This window comes from Prionailurus viverrinus, chromosome B3 (assembly GCF_022837055.1).
Source record: "Prionailurus viverrinus isolate Anna chromosome B3, UM_Priviv_1.0, whole genome shotgun sequence".
Lineage (NCBI taxonomy): Eukaryota > Metazoa > Chordata > Mammalia > Carnivora > Felidae > Prionailurus > Prionailurus viverrinus.
The window spans coordinates 727,138-744,374 of record NC_062566.1 but is presented as its reverse complement, the minus strand read 5'-3'; the positions used below and the strand labels follow the sequence as shown (position 1 = coordinate 744,374).

Sequence of the window (17,237 nt, the reverse complement as noted above, 5' to 3'; positions counted from 1 at the left end):
TAAAACATAAATTAGCACAGAGCTGCATTTCTTCCTGTGGGGGGGGTGTGGCCTTTGAAGGATTACTTGCCAAGCTTGGGGGAGGCAGCGTGGGAGAGAGAACGTGCACACGCACACCCCACACATGGTGGGAGATCTGGAGCCCAGGGGGCTGAGGTGGGGCCTGCTCCAGGGGCCTCCAGTTGGCCCTTCGGGCAACAGAGTGACCTCCAGCCTGCAGGCGGTAGGTACTGTTGATATCACCGTACAGACGTGCCATCTCGCCGGGATGTCATCAGAGCACGTCGGCAACCCCTCTCCCTGCCCATTTCCCCTGCTTGGCCAGTGGGATCGCTCCTGTGACCTCTGACCCTGGAAGCTGCCATAGTCTCTCCCTGGAGCCAGAGCCTTACTGTGCGTCTGCTGGCGTCCAGCTCACCTGCTCCGGGCTCTCCCGACCCTGTGGTCAGCTCAGATCCTAGCCCTCCCCTTGTGCCTTCCCTGGGCACAAGGCCTCGCCCCTCGGTGGCAACCATCCGGGCTGGCTTCTCCGCTTCCCTCAGCCTGTCCTGAGCCTGGGCAGGTCCCCTGTCAGGTTACACTCTGTCACACCTCCAAGCTCTTTCGCCAGGGGCCTCCTTCTCCTGTTCTGAATTCCTACTCCTTTTTCAGGGCTTGAGCCTCACTTCTTGTGTCCCCTGGACTGGACTAGGCCTCACCTGGGGGGGCTCCCCCAGCTGCCCCAATACTGCTTCTGTTCTCCTCCTCCTGGGCCGTGAGAGCATCTGTCCCTCACTGACTGAACCCTGCTGAGGGCCGGGGCCACGCTTGAGTCTCTGTGTTCCCGCCAGCAGGTGTTCGTGGAGTATCTGACCACAGGGGTGCCCACCACCACCTTAGGACGTAGGGACCAGGTAGGCGGTCCCTTTCTTTCTTGTGTAGGTGAGAAACTGAGGCTCAGAGAAGCCACGGGGCTTGCAAAGGTCACTCACCTAGCGTGGAAGGAGCAGGGCTGCTCAGCTGGGCGCGGAAGAGCCGGCGGTGACAGATGGACCACAGTCCCCGTTCTTGCCTTGCACACGTGCAGACAGTGAGGCTCGCGTGGGCGACTTCTCTCTGGCACTAACTGTCAAACCACAGCTGCCGCAGACACTCACGCTTCTGACTTGAGGTTAGCTGGGTTACAGCCTCCCGAGGGTCACGAGAGGCTCCGGGTCCCTCGCTGGGGAGGCCCCAAAGTGCTGGGACCGGGCAGGGCTCCAGCCAGAGGCCTCGGCTCCTCAGACACACTTCCTTCCCGGCTGGGATTCAGTCTGAGGCAGGCTCTTTGGACCCTTCCTAAATCAGCGAAGGTCTGCTGGGTCAGGGTTCGCAGCTACCCCCCCCACCTTCTACTTTGGGGTTCACTGCTCTGGGTTCTGCCCAATGGAGGGAGTTTTCCCGTGGGAGGCAGGGACCTGCGTGCACCACTCTGACCCAGAGCTGGGCAAAAGGCCAGGGCCTGACCTTTGTGGGGCCTCAAGGCTCCTGGCAGTGACTGAGGACATGGGGCCAGGACAGGCTGACGCTTGCAGCCTGTGCGTGTGCCAGGCTCTGTGTGGGACCCAAAGGGGCAGAGGCCCACTGGGGTGAACTCCAGCATCCTGAGTAGGTCTAGGTCTTCTGAGTCACCGATGGTCACTGACAGCCACCGAACCCTCTGTGGGATGGTGGAACCACGCAGTCAGGCTGTGAGGACACCAAAGGCCCAGCCTCAGGCCCTCATCCCTGCCTGGGGGATGCTTCCCCTTCCCAGCATTCTGTGGACTCAAGTTTGGACTTCTGTCTACCCCCTTATCCTGTCCTCTGTCCTCCCCCAACAACCAGGAGGACAGGGGCCCAGAAGCCACCCCAACCACTGTGGGGTTTGGTTCCCTCGCCTTTCTTTCCAGCCAGCAGGAAGCACGGGCCTGGCTGAGGAAGGCCAGTGGTGGGGGGGGCAGGCGGAAAGAACAGGACAATGAGTGCGCAGCTGCAGACGTCGAGGCCTTGCCTCACCGTGAGAGGGCTGAGCCCACGGACTGAAGCGCCGAGCGGGGTCTGGTCAGGGCTGGGTTCCCCTGAGCGCGTCCCAACAGCTGGCTTGTTCCAACCGTCTGGGAGGCCACGTGGGGGCCGTGGCAACTGCACTGAGGGAGAAGTGGCTGCCGAAGCCTCTTGGGGACTCCACCCTATGCTCACAAGGGGCCCAGAGGTCACTGTCTCTTGCCCAGAGGCCTCTGCCAGGGTGGGAGCCCGAGGTTGGATGAGACCCGTCCGTGGCTGCTGCCCGCTTTGGCAGCTGCTCAGAGGAGAGACACGGGGTAGGTGGGCCTCGGGGGCTCGGAGCAGCTCCAAGTCGTAGGAGACGCCGTTTCTTCGGAAGAGCCAGGGGGCCTGGAGCACGGCCTCTGCTTCCTCTTCTCGCTTCTGGAGAAAAACCGCAGGTCAGCTGTGCTGGCTGATAATTCTGCAGCTCCATGCCCGCAGGCTCCCCCAGGGGCCTGGTGTTTTAGCAGGTGGTGGCATGTGGCCCTCGGGGCTTTGGATGGAAAATCGGGGTTGGGAGAGGAGGCTGGATTGTCCAGGGAAAAGAGCACAGACCTGGATTCCTTACGGTTTATGGTCTAAACTGGAGCACTTTCCAGAATGAAAGTGAGCGGTCTTAATTACACCAGGACAGCAAATGTAAACTGGGACTCTTCAGGGCAAACCAGGGTGCATGTTACCCTACTTATCGGCCACTTCCTAGCTGTGTGGATTCGGGCAATTATATAACCTCTCTGAATTCTGGTTTCTGCATACAAAAAGCTCTAATATCATGTGCTTGCCTCTCAGGGCTGTCGGAGGGATTAAAGGAAAGAATTAAATTACGTGAAGATTCCTGGAACAGCCTTTGGCATAGAGTGGGCTTTGCTGGTCTGTTCTCCTCCTGTGAAGAAGTGGGGTCCCGGTCCTTAAAAGCAAGCAAGGACCTGTCAGCTCTTCGGGGTCCTCATGGCAGGAGAGCCAAGCGAGGGTGTGTATACAGCTGGAGTCGGATTCCAATCCTTGTGTCCTCCAGAGGGCTGACGGCGGCAGGTGGTAGAGCCCAGACTCTGGCCCTGCCCTCACAACTTCCTGTATCTGAGCAGGGTGGGACTCTGGCGGACTTGTCCCCTACCTTCCTTCCAGGCCGTGGTGGCTTCTGTGCACGTGGAAGCCCCACCAGGGCCCAGGAGCTTTGCGGACAGCGGCTCTTTGGCCGCCAGGAGCACAAAAAGGCCTGTGTGCTCCTGTCGTCCTGAGATTGCCCCCGTGTGGAAGCAGCCGCCTTCCCTGCAGGGGATCCGGGAAGGCTGGAGGCAGAAAAGGAGGATGCTGCTTGCATTTTCTGTGCCCGTTCCTGGGGCTGGAGTTAGCGAAGGAGCCTGTTCCAACCCAGAATTTTTAAAGGGCTGGGTGCAGGGTGCCGCTCTGCCATAGGACCCTGGGCTGGTCACACGTCTCCAGGCCTCAGGTTCCTGCTGGGAGGTGGGGGTCAGGGTCGGCTCTGTCCGCCTCAGCTCCCCGCTCCTGCGGCTGTGTCCATCGCTCTGGGAACCTCCGGAGATAGGGGCGCTCCCTCAGACACCTCGGTCTCCTGTGTCTGTCTGGGCAGAAGCAGCCTCAGCGAAGGAACGAATGCGTGAGGTCGGAACCAGGAAGTGAGCCACCGTTTGTGGCGTCGGCGCTGTGCAGAGGCCACCCCCCACTCCCCAAAGCCGAAGCTGCTACAGGTGGAAGGGTGTGACCCGCCGGACGCCCTCGTGCGTCGCCCACACTCCAAGGTGGCCTTATGCGGGGAACACTGTCCCAGCAGCCTCAGCCACTGGCTCCTTTGTCCTCGGTTTCCTTTCTTCACCCCGAGAAGGTTCTGCTGGCTACTGGAGTCAGTGCTTGCTGGAAAGACGGTTTCTCTGAAAATGTCAGCTCCGGGGAGGTCTTGAGAATAGGGTACGGCCCTCAGCAGACTCCTGCCTGGCCAGTCTCCTCCATGAAACGTGCAGCCAGAGCCCCAGGTGGCAGTCAAGGGAACAGGAAGTAGGTGTGCAGCCCAGGGTTGCCTCTCAGGGTGGGTGCAGAGTCCACCTCAGTGCTGAGCCAGCAGGTGGAGGCCACATGGCTAACCAGCCAACTCTGACTTCAAAACCTTTGTCCCAGGCAAGAAGGCCTCCTCACCCCCAACCCTCCGGAGATCAAGGAGAGAAACTGGGACACCAAACGGGTCACCAAGGTTACTTACAGCTAAGAAACAAGAGGTTTCCAAAAATGAGATACTAAAGCTCCAAAGAGGAGCTAAAATCCCACTTTAAGACTTGCTGACCAGGAGCACCTGGGTGGCTCAGTTGGTTTAAGCGTCCCGACTTCTGCTCAGGTCATGATCTCGCCGTCTGTGGGTTTGAGCCCCACGTTGGGCTCCGTGCTGACAGCTCAGAGCTTGGAGCCTGCTTCAGATTCTGGGTCTCAAAATAAAACAAAAATAGACATTAAAAAAAAAAAAAACCAACTTTCTGACCATTCAGCCTATCAATGGAAGGTCTTGAAAAGTCAAGTCTCCCTACTATTAAATATAAACAGCTCCTATATTCTTACCAAGAGAATGTTTGACCATTCTCAACAATCCCAAAAAACCACTTTTTGTGCCAGGGGGAAAAAAAAAGGCGATTCTCTTTGTTTTTTGGTACAAAGAGGTGATTTTATTAAAGCACAGGGACAAGACCTACAGGCAGAAAAGAGCTGCCAAAAAATGAACATTCTCTTGTTGACCCCAGATTTGGGGATCTTCTCCACGGTTGGCAATGTAACTTAATATGTTTTGAAATTTTATTTATTTACTTTCATTTGAAGGGATGGGCAGAGGGAGAGAATCTCAAGCAGGCTCCACGTTCAGCGCAGACCCCGATGTGGGGCTCGATCCCAAGACCTGGGATCATGACCTGGGCCGAAATCAAGAGCTGGGGCGCTCAACCGAGCCACACAGGTGACCCAGTTTTAATTTGTATTTTTAACTGGGGAGATTAGGTGTTTTCCCCATATTTGTGGGCTACTGTATTTCCTCTGGGAACAGCCTACTCACATCCTTTGTTCATTTTTTTCTACCGACTCTTTTTTTCTTCTTAATGATTTATAGGCACTCTGTATTATTGACATTGTCATATATTTTTTTTCCTATTTTCTCTGTCATTTGTCTTTTAATTTTGTTTATGTCTCCTTCTGCAGTTTCACACTTTCACAGTGTCCCACGCGTGTCTCTTCCTGCGGCCTCAGTTTTTCATGTCGTGCTCAGAATCTCTCTGAGATGATTCAGCTGCTGCTTCAGACGTTCTGAGAAACAACGGCCACAAGGCTTGCCGTGGCGGCAAATCATGCTTATTCAAAAGAAAACGTTTATTTTAAAAATAAGAACTGTCACCCCAAGCATTTATTTAAATATTAATAGTTACGGGTAAAAATTACAAATGGTACAACAAGACTAACAGCTTTATGTTCACAGATGGTGAGACGCTGACAAACGAGAAAGGAGATCTATGTACATGGAGATTTGGTTGTTATGAAAATGCATACGAAGGCTTAAGAAACGGTCTATATATAGGCTTTGGTGGAGCCATAATCCCCAATTTTCTACTGGCTCCTGGTGCTGCTTGGGGACCAGGCAAAGGCGAACGGGGTCCAAATATGTTGGAGGATTTACTTTTAGCAGATATCCTTCTGCACGTGGTGGACCCCCTAAAATGTGACAAAGAAAAGAAAACGAAAATGTTAAATAAAACCAAAAGCGAACAGTCTTCTTGCTCTTAACCTGTGCGGACCTATATAATCAGTCCATGATTTTCCTTGGTCTTCCGTGTCTGTGCGTTTGCTGCCCGCAGGGGCCCCTGTAAGGAAGTTTCTGTTACAGTTCGAGCAATGAAGGATTACTGCCCTTCACACACTCTTGCCTTGTATTTGTCTTAGTTCTTGTCTTCTTAATTCTGTGACTTGAGATGGACAGACCTCCTGTGCCTGCCCCCACCCACCCCTTTCACCGCTGATCGTCAAACCTTCCCTCTGGACGACGCGGCCCAGATCCACATTCCTTAATCTATTCTGACCAAGTGAAGGAAGCGAGAATACTTCGGCTTAAGGTCCCAAATGCCCGGACAACAGACACTCTGGAATGACTGTGACTGCCCAGAAAGGTAGCTGCGTGGGCGAGTGCCTGCCCACAGGGCTGTGACCAGAGCACAGAGGGGCCTCCTCCCGGCCGGACCCACAAGGGGGAGGCTGCAGATGTGGCTCCCCGGGGAGGCGCTTGGGTCTGCGTGCGTGTCAGGGCCACGTCACCGGCAGCCGGCTCTCTAGCCCACTCTCACCTCCTGCTTGCTGCCTTTCGAACCAGGCAGGAGCCCTGCCCCAGCCGATTACAGAGTCCTTCCCGCACCTCACTTCCCTCATTGACCTGAAGATACCAGCTTTTCTTTTTCTCCCCACAAAGAAACCAAAGGAAAGGGTCAGGGAGCCAGCATTCTACTAGGATACCAGCAGAAGCCTCTCCCTGTGCGGGCATTTTCCATGGCTTGTAACCACGCTGAATCCATGCCCAGAGGTAATTCCATGGCATCGGGGTATCCAAGTGGCCTCCTATCTCTGAATTTGGGGGCCAGGGTCTAAGGACATTCTGGTAGGGCTGGGTGAAGAGTGGTTTTTCCACATTTTTAAACTCTTGCTGGAGGGCAGTTTTACTGCAGAACTGGCAAAGATCTGCTCCACCGGCAGAGAAGCAGCCTTAAATTTCCCTACGCTGATTTCCTGCTGAGAAATTAAGCCCTGAGCGAAAACCTGCTGTTTATGTTGATTTACAGAATGAATCTGCCAACAGCAGTTTCCATTTCACCCGGGCCATCCATTTTACTCCCACTCAGAGGGCCCGGAACACAACCGGTTCATTGTGTGTTATTCTGGAGATGTAAAACTCTGAGGGCGGGGTGGGGACTTAAGGTCTCTGGCAAAGAGCCACTTGTATTCTGTTGCTGCGCAGACTCCCAGCCAGGTGAGCAGACTGGAGACTGGGAAACCATCACAGCAGTTTAGCGCAAACGAGGAGAATGAAGCACACGTTCGAGGCTGCTACAAGGGCGGGGGAAAAAAAAAAAGTTACAAAACTCCGTGGTTTTGGCCAGTAGGGATTAGAAAAGACTCCCATTGTAAACACGTAGGCTAATTAACAACCAGCATCAAAACTGGTACTGGCTTTTGGGTAAGTGTGAGTTTTACGGCTTCTTCTTAGATTAGCTCTAACCCACAGGGCAAAGTGCTTCACTCTTATAAACAGAAGTCGGGAAAACTGGAAAGGGAGCCAAGGGCAACGAACACTGAAATATGGGGTGCTCTGTCCGAACAAGTAAGAATGGTCAGATCATAATCATGTGTGAGGGATCTCCGTGGGCGACGTGAAGAAATGAGGGTGCTCGGGGCAGGCGTGGGCCAGCCAGAGTCCAGTCCTACCTGGGACCTGGAGCCCCGGGGCTGGGGAGAGGCTCACGCAAGCCTCCCCCTTGTCATAAGCCCCAGGGGTCTAGACCAGATGCCTTTTACATTCTCCTTCTACTCCATGAGCTCCTGAGGAAATGGCTATTTCCCCAAACGGAGGAGTAAATGAGGAAAGTACGAAAATGTCCCCACCAGAGAACATCTGCTGGTCACTTGCGCACTAAAAGCCACAAAATTAAAGTAACATTTACTAATGCCTTTAACTTCTGTACCCTGGCAGAAGGATTAGCATGTACAAGATGCTTGTTTATGGACTTAACAGGAAAACGACGAGTTGGTAACATTTGCCTTCCTTCCTCTTCCCCCAGCCCGGTTTTGTTTTTTATTACCCAGAAGGAAAGGAGGTAGAAAAACTGCAAAGAAAAACACAACAGCTTGTAAAAGTTTACTGAGGACTTGTTCCCTCTTTTCTGTAAGCCCTTTGTGTTAGAATGTGCAGGTAGCTGGGGGCCGGGTTCTCCAGACTGATGGGAAGGTCACGGTCCCGCCAGCCCTTACTTACCCACAAGGCAAAAAGGCAGAGGCTGTCAGAAGAAGGCGCTGTCAGGACCAGTGCAATTACCAAGAATAAGGACACTGCACAGATCATCACCCAGGACCCGACTCCCTGCGGGCGTGCAGACAGCACCCCAAAGTCAACGCATCCCAGCCCAGGGGCCAGGCAAGTGTGGGGGAGGGGAGACACAGCCCTTAGAGGCCTGGCTTACATGACCTTTGGGTTCACCTGCTGTGGCCTCTTCTCTGCTACCCTGCAAAGGTGGGGAGATTGGCTCTCCCCAGGTATAACCGAACTGGGAGCGTGGAGGACTGCCAGGTGGAGGCCCACACGTTCTGTAGCAGTAAAAGTGGCATAGCAGGTACTGATGGTCATAAAAAACAAAACCCTTTGTTTACTCAGCCAGTATATGATTTATAATATTTTAGGTGGAAAAGTCCCTTAAGAAGAGCACTGATAAAAAAAAATCCCCCCCCCCCCCCAGGGTAATGTCAAAACGGGAGATGTTCATGCAGACTAGAAAACCGAGGCGATAATCAATTTAGGAGTAGAGATTAAAAAAAATCTGAAACAAATGTTTCTGTTTTGGCTCAAACCTTAATCATCACCCCATTAACTGGAGAGGCGACGTTTAGCGACAGTCTGTTTTAATAAGAGCTTCAAAGCGAACCGGGGCCGCTCCGCTTCTGGCCGCTCCTCCCTGACCCGCCACCCCACAGACCGCAACGCAGGACGGACGTACCCTTTTGTCTTGGAGCCACCGAAACCAGTCTTCCTCCTCTTAGACCTCTGGGAGGCTGGCATCCTTTTCCTCTTTCTTTCATTTCTGGTTTCATTTGCAAAGTAGTGAGAAGATACGGGCATTTCCTCATCGGACTCCACAGGGGCATTTCTTCTGGTGCCTCTGCTGCTGCCCGGACTCACCCGGGGGGAACCGTCATCGGCTGCAAGCAGACAAGGCAGACGTTTACACACGACGCTGTGCTGGCCCGGGTGCGCTGATGGTCCCTGTGGACACAACACAGGGGTGCGGTCTGGCGGACACCCAGATGCTTCCCGGGTGTCCTCCTGCCACACGGGTTCAACAATTCTGCAAGAACTGAACATTTCTCTTTCATGTCACAGAGCCCCAAAGTCCTCAGTGGAAGTTTACTTTTAAAGCAAAAAGATCAGAATTCATTAAAAAAGCTTGAGATACCTTTTTTTTTTTTTTTTTAAAGTAAACTCTACGCCCAATGTGGGACTTGAACTCACAACCCTGAGATCAAGGGTCACTTGCTCTACTGACTGAGCCAGCCGGGAGCCCCAGAAGTTTGTGACGCTCCTGAACTTAACTAGAGACGTCAGGTCTAGCTCATACTCTGTTGTGTATGGCCTTCCTCCCTGTGATCCTTCGGGCAGCTAATCCCGTTAAGCTCTTCGAAAAGTAGGGAGTGCTACATAAGACCAATTTACCATTTTACACGTGCTGGAAAAAGCGCCCAATGGAAGAGAAACATAACCAACTATGTTCTGCACCTCATCTTTGAACGGTTACTTAGTGAACGAGTGTCAGAAAACCCTGGGCCCCATTTATATTCTTTAAAGTCACAAACCACTTCTTTACGTTATAGTTGTAAACATTTCATATACTATGCGGGAAATGGGTCTGCATGAAAGCACCAGTTTGCAAAAAAGGTGGCTATTTCCACAAGCACTGGCATCCTAAGGCGCCTAAAAAGCATAAAACCTCTCTGTAGGTCAATAGGGATCCCAGCTACATTTCCTTTCCTTTCCTTCCCCTTCCTTCCTCTTCCTCCCTCCCCTTCCCTTTCTCCTTTCCTCCCTCCCTTTCTTCCTCTTTCTTTCAGTTTTAACTAGGCCCCATGCCCAATGTGAGGCTTGATTGAATTCACGACCCTGAGGTTAAGAGTGTGAGGTTAAGAGTCACAGCCTCTACCGACTGAGCCCGCCAGGTGCCCCCCAGCTCCATTTTCTGAAGGAAGGTATTTCCTGGCCACTCCAGCCACCCTCCTGCCTGGCAGGAAGGGCCCTAATCCCCGGGCCTCCTCATCCGTCCAACACTGGTTCACACGGGGAGGCAGTGAGGCTCTGGCAAAGCTGTCGTCCCGTCATCCTAGCTGTGGGACTTGGACATAAAAAGGCTGTGAAATGGGCGTAGTTCTGAGGATTGAATGATACAAAACAGGCAAAGCTCTTGGCACAGCGTCTGTCCCTCAGTAAGTGGGAGCGATCGTCACCACACTGTGGGCTGTTTCCACAGAGCAGCCCGTCTTATGTGGGCAAGAATCCCCTTCCAGACAAGTTACTACACTAAACAAATGTTAAGTTCCTACCAGTATTCAAAGCAAGGCTCTTAATGGAATAATTACCATGCAGAGGAATTTTTTAAAAATCCCACTTTTCGGCATTTTGTTAATGGATAAAAAACGAATGAGGAGAGACAGAACTTGAAACACAGGCTCACTCATTTCTCATCCTGCTAATCTTTTCCATTAGCCTTGAGAAGAACCCCCAGCCATTTGTTACAGAAACAGGAAAAACACTGAACTTGGCTTGTCTTTTGTGTCTCACTGCATGGCAATATGCTGGAGGAGGGCAGAGGAACTGGCATCTCCTATAACAAAACCTGCCTCGTGCCGATCTTCTCCCAGTTAATCCTGTCTGGTAGCTCAGTGATGAGGTTCACAAGGAGAGGGGCGACGTGACAGGCCACATCCTCGGGATCGTCTGCTAACAACAAGCTCGCTTGGGCAGATTCTTTCCAGTAACGATGAGATTATCTAGCATTCCAATTACACGTTCATTTTCCCCAAACATTTAAACTCCTGAATTTTATCTTTCCACGTGTTTGTCAGATAACGTGTGCCTTCCGCAGATAAGGAAACCAAGCACAACGAGGTTATTGTGGCCTGCCAGGGATAGCAGAGTGCGATGGTGGCAGATTTGGATTTCCTTGGGCTCTTGCCTTTAATAGAACAGGAACTCCTGGGCCCAAAGGTCCTCCTCTGGGCCCTATTCCCAGGCCCAAGGACTGGCACTCCCCGGGGGCTCACCAGTGTCCCCTAAGAGGTGCCTGGCACATCACAAACACCGGGGGCTGCTCTGGGCACTTGAGCGTCAGTGTGACAGGGTGTAGGAGGCACTGACACAACCCAGAAACCACAAAATTCTAATTCAGTGACATGCGGTGCTTCACGTTAAAACAGGCTTTTAGAAAACACGTATTTAGCTATATACTGCACCTGGCAATGTCCACTCCGAGTATTTCTGCAATATTGGAATCACTTCTGCGCCGTATTTTTCCAGTTTGTCTTCAGTAACGCCATCAATTTGAAGCAAAACCTCAGGATCGGAAGATAAAGATTCTGTGCATGGGCATAAAATTAGGAATTTAAATGACTACCCATGGAAAAGCCACTGAATTCGTGCTCATTCGCTCATTCAGCGCATGTCTGTCAAGTGCCAGCTAACTGCAGGGCACCAGGCACCCGGGCCAATTTTCTGAAAGGCAGTTAGTGCCAACAGAGGCGGCAGACAGGCCCAGAGGACAGGAGCCCATCATGCAATTCCAGCAGCAAAGGTGCGTGAATCTGGGCAGACGGTGGGGGACAGCGCAGGACACGGGGCGGGGGAAACGGGAGGTGGGCACCTGTGCAGCGGGTCTCAGAGCTGAAGCACACTTTGCTGTCGTCCACTGTTCTCACAACAAAGACTTGTCTAGCTGCAACACTGATGCTCCCTGTTTCGGAGGACGCCCACATTTCCATTTCCGGCTCTGACTTCTCCCCTGCACTTTAGACACACATATCCAACCCGAGGCCGTCACTGAATTCTTACTCCATCCCCAACCCAAACCCGTTCTTCTTCCAGTCCGTCCGCAGGTGGGGTGAAGCAAGTATTTGGACTGGAACAAGCGGGCCATTAAGAGTCCTCTGCAGACAGATGGCACATCAGCCTTGTAGCTGGACAAGCCCGTCATTTTAAAGATCGCTCTGGCTGTTGCATGGAAAATGAACTGTGGGGAAAGAGTGGAACCTGGGAGCCTGGAGGAAGCCACCGCAGGGGCAGGCAAGGGCGCAGGGAGCCACAGTGTGGCGGTGCACTCGGACGGAAGAGGGGGATCCAGGGACACTGCAGAGGCTAGGTCCGCAGGATTTATAGATGCACGGGGCTAGGGAAGGGAGGAGGAGATCATTCCTACTATTCAACTTGAGCAAAGGAAAGAAAGGGCAGATCTCAAATCTGTGATTTTCACATCATTCCTATGTCGAGAGGAGAAGGGGCAGACCAGCAGGATCACGGAGGGTTAACAGAAGACGAGGTTGGACCGGCAAGCAGAAATGCAGACCCTTGAAAGAATCTGTACCTTTTCTAGAAAGATGTTGGAGTTATCGGCCGACTTTGTGGAAGATTAAAATGTGCAGAATGTTCGCCTCTGGAGTTAAGGAGGCCAGGGAGGAAACTATGCTAAGAGCCTACCAACAAAATGCTGTATTCCATCAACTCTGAGGCACACACTTTTCCACGCTGTGGTGTTCCTGAGGTCAAGGTGCAGCTTACAAGTGCTGACGGCCAGATGCCTACTGCTGCCTGCACACGTGAGGCCTGGTCATGGCTGTATGGGCTGTCAGCATGTGTGCAGTTCACCTGCCCCATGAGATGTCCACCAGAGAGCACAGGACAAGTGACTGTGGATGCAGAGAAGCTCCAGGTAACGGGGAACAGATTTGCCACTAATAAAACAACTATCTGTCTTTGAGGAAATGGCCACGGTTCTGTACCTTCTTGCAAGCAACAGCCAAGCGCTTCGCGTGCCCTACAGAAGGTCCCCCAGAGCAGACAGAGCAGGGTCACATTCGTGCTTCTGAGATGTGCCTCCGCCCGCTGATGCTCTCTGGCATCATCAGGGAAACGCCACCATCAAATCAGCGTGGGTGACACGGGTTTTGATTAAAATACTGGTGAAAAGAGTGGACCATGCTAAAAAAGACCATGTCACTAACATTCTCAATGACACGAGGGCAAACAAAAGACATGGACGACTGAGTTAGAAACTGATTCCGAAGAGTCAGGCTTTGAATATGAACTTTTACAAGTACCGAAATCAACTTGCTTTGATTCTATGCATTTTTCATATATGCAGAGAATTGTATAATGATAAAAATCTATATGTAAATAAGTAAAAAACAATTCTTTCAATAAAAGCACCATGTCACCACTTCATTAGCACATTTTTTCTCTTCCTTAATTGTCTATAAAATAGCAGTGTCTTAACATAGACGGTGGCTCAGAGTTGATGAAATGCTGTCATGACCTACAGTGGCAGGAACAGGAATGGAAACGAGAGAAGGTGTTGATCATGGGATTTTATGAAGGAAGCGTCCAGAAGGTAATGTACACTCATCAGTCAACTATGTGGACGCCTAATTTTACAGGAGCAATCCTATTAGGATCTGAAGCTATGGAAATAACTCAGGTCAGCACGTTTTTTTCAACTAAAGACCAGCAGTGTGCTAGGGCCAGGTTCAAAGAAGCATAAAACATAATGTCTTTTCATAAGGAACTTAGCTCCTCATGGCAAAGGCATTTGTACATAACATGGCCAAACATCATAAAGTGGGCAGATAATGGACACACAATCAACAAGTGACAGCTGGTGGCAGAGATTATAAATATCCACATCCTAACGTCTGGCATTAGAGGAAAAAGTATAAAATTAAAATTATACTGTATGTCTGAATAACAAAGTATTATATGTACCTTAAAGGCTGTATTTCATCCTACATTTGTTTTTCTGAGCTATCTATCTATCTATCTATCTATCCATCTATCTATCTATCTATCCTTAGTCTGATCTCTATTATTTAGAGTCTCTCTCTTTTTTTCAATATGTGAAATTTATTATCAAATTGGTTTCCATACCTGAGCTTTCGATTTAGAGATTAAATAATGAAAATAAACGGAGCTATATCAGTGCACTTAAAAAGTTCCATAGCAGGATTAACTTTTGGCTTATTAATTTACGCCACATAACAGAAGACTCACACATACCCACCTGCAAGCTTCTTGAGAGTGACAGTATTAAAAATATTAAAGTAATGGACGCCAAAAACTTTTCCCAGAGATTTGCAGACTTCCGTCAGTTCTCCAAGACATTTCTTAACTATTTCTTCCCTCTGAGACATCTTTGCCACCAAAGCTTTCTGCTTCTTCACACTGCTGGAGTTTTCTGTTTCCATAAAGTCTACCTTTGTGAGAAAGAAAGTGATCATAGGAGTGGGGACACGTGTGCTTGTATCCAAATATAGGCTTCGTTTAATCCTTAACTGCATTTTTTGGCTTTTGGTTTTTTGTATTTCGGTTATGCCAAGTAGATACTGGAGGCCCCTTGGGAACAGGGGCTGAGCACTTCTCCTCTGTCCATCTCCAGCACCTAGCACAGAACGGCTTCTTAGTAAATGTTTACCTAACGAATACAGGATGATTCAGAGATCGGACAACCCATCGAATTCACTTTGACAGGTACTACATTACTTGGGTTCAATTTTAAGATCTCTTTCCAAGTTAAGAGGAACAGAATACGTTCACATAGGACAGCATATAGAAATTTAGTATCCATAAGCTTTGGAAAAGAGCTTTTAATTTGCGGCAATATATTTTCTGCCCACTCACTGTAAGGTAATAAAGTAAAATAAACATTTAAAATACCATACCTTTAAATGCCCATTTAGTACAGTTTCGGCTTTATTTCCTGGCACCATATAGGCAATTGGTTGGTCATTGGCATTGATATATAAGTCTTCATCCAAAATCTTGTCAAGTATCAACTTTTTAAAAAGTCTTTCGGCATTGTGTCGTGAATAAGTTGATCCCTTTCCAAATATCCCCGACTGAATTTTTGCACTCTTACTCCCTGGTAAGGAAGGCCCGAGAAGTTAGATTAGTAAATATAGGTACGTCAGAAGCCTCCAGTAGGAGAGGCTGAGAAAGTCATTTATGTGACAGTCTGGATAAATGAGGTAGGTAATCTCTTCCACAGGAAAACCCATGGCACAAAGAGACACCCGTTTCCATAAAATGGGAATATTTGAGAAGAACTCTAAAATTTCAATGGTTGTATGTACTTTTCCTCATCTTTTTATGATCTGCATTGGCCAAAACCAGCAGCAAAATAAAGCTTATCGTTTTAGGCTGTGGCATTTATAGCTTATAACATTACATTAGAGCAAAGAAATCAGAGAGAGTTTATATAAACTTTAAGCACTTTGTATCACTGTGCTACATCAGGATAACTGTGCATTACTGATCCAGTTACAAAAAAATGTGGACAATCATTTTTATAAATACTATCTCTGGTCCTGTCCTGAAAGCACTTCTCACAATCCCAGTATTTAAGTCTCTATTTTTTGTGACCCTCACAGAGGAAGCCTTCCCAAACTGTAAAACAAAAGCACAGCAGGGCACGAGACTACACCCTTCCCTCCTCCTCCTTCTGGCTGAGAGCACCGCACTGGGCTGGGTCCTGGGTTTCGAATCCAATCTGCTGTAATTATTAATGTCTTCATTGTAAACACAACTTTATTATAACAATCTACTTAAGAAGTCTTGTGACACTGATTATAATCAGAATTAACAGTTACTTTGTAAAGCTTTAGCTCTACTTTAAGAGTTTCAAATAATTACATTGTAAATGTCAGATGGCTTCTGGTCATATATACTCAATGATTCAAGTTTTTCTTTCTTCAGGTGATTTTGTATCCCTGAAATGTCGCGCTGCAGATCAGACCACCGCTCTGGTATCGGTGGGCTGGGTGACATGGGCCAGCCCTAGTGCTGGGGATAGCTAAGAAGCAGGAAAAATAAGTAAGCTTTGAAAGGGGGGAAGGGAGGAAAGCACCTGGCTGGTTCAGTTGGAAAAGCATGTGACTCTTGATCTCAGGGTTGTGAGTTTGAGCCCCACACCAGGTGTAGAGGTTATTAAAAAAATAAATAAATTTAAAGAAAAAAAAAAAAAAGCAAAGTGAAACACAACTTTCTTAATAACATGTAAGAGCTAATGAGAAATTGAGTATGTCAGAAAAATGTTTGATTTAGTAATCTAGGAATTTACATGGAAGGTGCAGAGATATAGCTGAAGCTGTATTTAAAACACCATTTACTGCATCCTTAAGTACAACAGAAAAAGATGTCCTTAAATAAGACTACTTAAAAAAATACATTTTGGGGTGCCTGGGTGGCACAGTCGGTTGAGCGTCCGACTTCAGCCAGGTCACGATCTCGCGGTCCGTGAGTTCGAGCCCCGCGTCGGGCTCTGGGCTGATGGCTCAGAGCCTGGAGCCTGTTTCCGATTCTGTGTCTCCCTCTCTCTCTGCCCCTCCCCCGTTCATGCTCTGTCTCTCTCTGTCCCAAAAATAAATAAACGTTGAAAAAAAAAATTAAAAAAAAAATACATTTTATCAATATGACAACATATATATTACTAAAAACTACTTTAAAAGAAAAATTAAGAAATGCTTATATATCTGATACAGAAGTGATATAAATTATATGTACAGTATGATAAGTAAGGGGTTGTACACAAACATGTTAAAATATTAGCAGTTTGGGGGCACCTGGGTGGCTCAGTCGTTTAAGCATCTGACTTTGGCTCAGGACATGATCTTGTGGGTCTGTCAGTTTGAGCCCCGAGACAGGCTCTGTGCTGACAGCTCGGAGCCCTGAGCCTGCTTCAGGTTCTGTCTCCCTCTCTCTGCCCCTCCCCGGCTTGCACTCTGTTTCTGTCTCTCTCAAAAATAAATAAACATTAAAAAAATCAATTATTTTATCTGCAACTCCTTGTTCTTCCTGACCCACCGAAAGAGGCCCAAACTAGAAGGCAAGAATCCACAAAGGGAAGATCAGCCTGAAAAGCAGCTTTGGTCCTGAGGAACAAGCACGTTCAGAAGGAACAAATGAGGAAATGAGAAAACCACCTTCCTAAAGGCTAGTAATGTCTTCCTGTCTTCCTCCCTCCCTTCCTTCCTCTCTTCCTTCCTCCCTCTCTCCCTCCCTTCCTTCCTTCCTTCCTCCCTCCCTCCCTCCCTCCCTTCCTTCCTTCTTTCCTTCCTTCCTTTCCTTCCTCCCTCCCTTTCTGGCATGTGTGCACACTCGTGAGTCAGTGAGGGTCAGAGGGAGAGGGAGGGAGAGAATC

The 17,237-nt window shown here is 49.5% G+C and overlaps 1 protein-coding gene across 8 annotated transcripts in view; it reads right to left on the bottom strand.

Annotated features, from left to right (window-relative positions):
• Positions 1-4,736: 4,736 nt before the first annotated feature.
• BLM (BLM RecQ like helicase) overlaps positions 4,737-17,237 on the bottom strand; it is a 90,480-nt gene continuing 77,979 nt past the window's right edge. For 3 of the 8 annotated variants that reach the window (XM_047862566.1, XM_047862567.1, XM_047862565.1), the window contains exons 18-22: positions 14,761-14,960; positions 14,103-14,295; positions 11,290-11,412; positions 8,787-8,988; positions 4,737-5,745 (exon numbers count right to left, since the gene is read on the bottom strand). In XM_047862566.1, coding sequence (XP_047718522.1) covers positions 5,568-5,745; positions 8,787-8,988; positions 11,290-11,412; positions 14,103-14,295; positions 14,761-14,960 — 896 coding nt within the window. In that variant the 3' untranslated portion in view covers positions 4,737-5,567. Of the gene's footprint in view, positions 5,746-8,786; positions 9,053-11,289; positions 11,413-14,102; positions 14,296-14,760; positions 14,961-17,237 lie in introns of those variants that run through there. The other 5 variants (XM_047862572.1, XM_047862571.1, XM_047862570.1 and 2 more) reach the window with 3 other exon arrangements.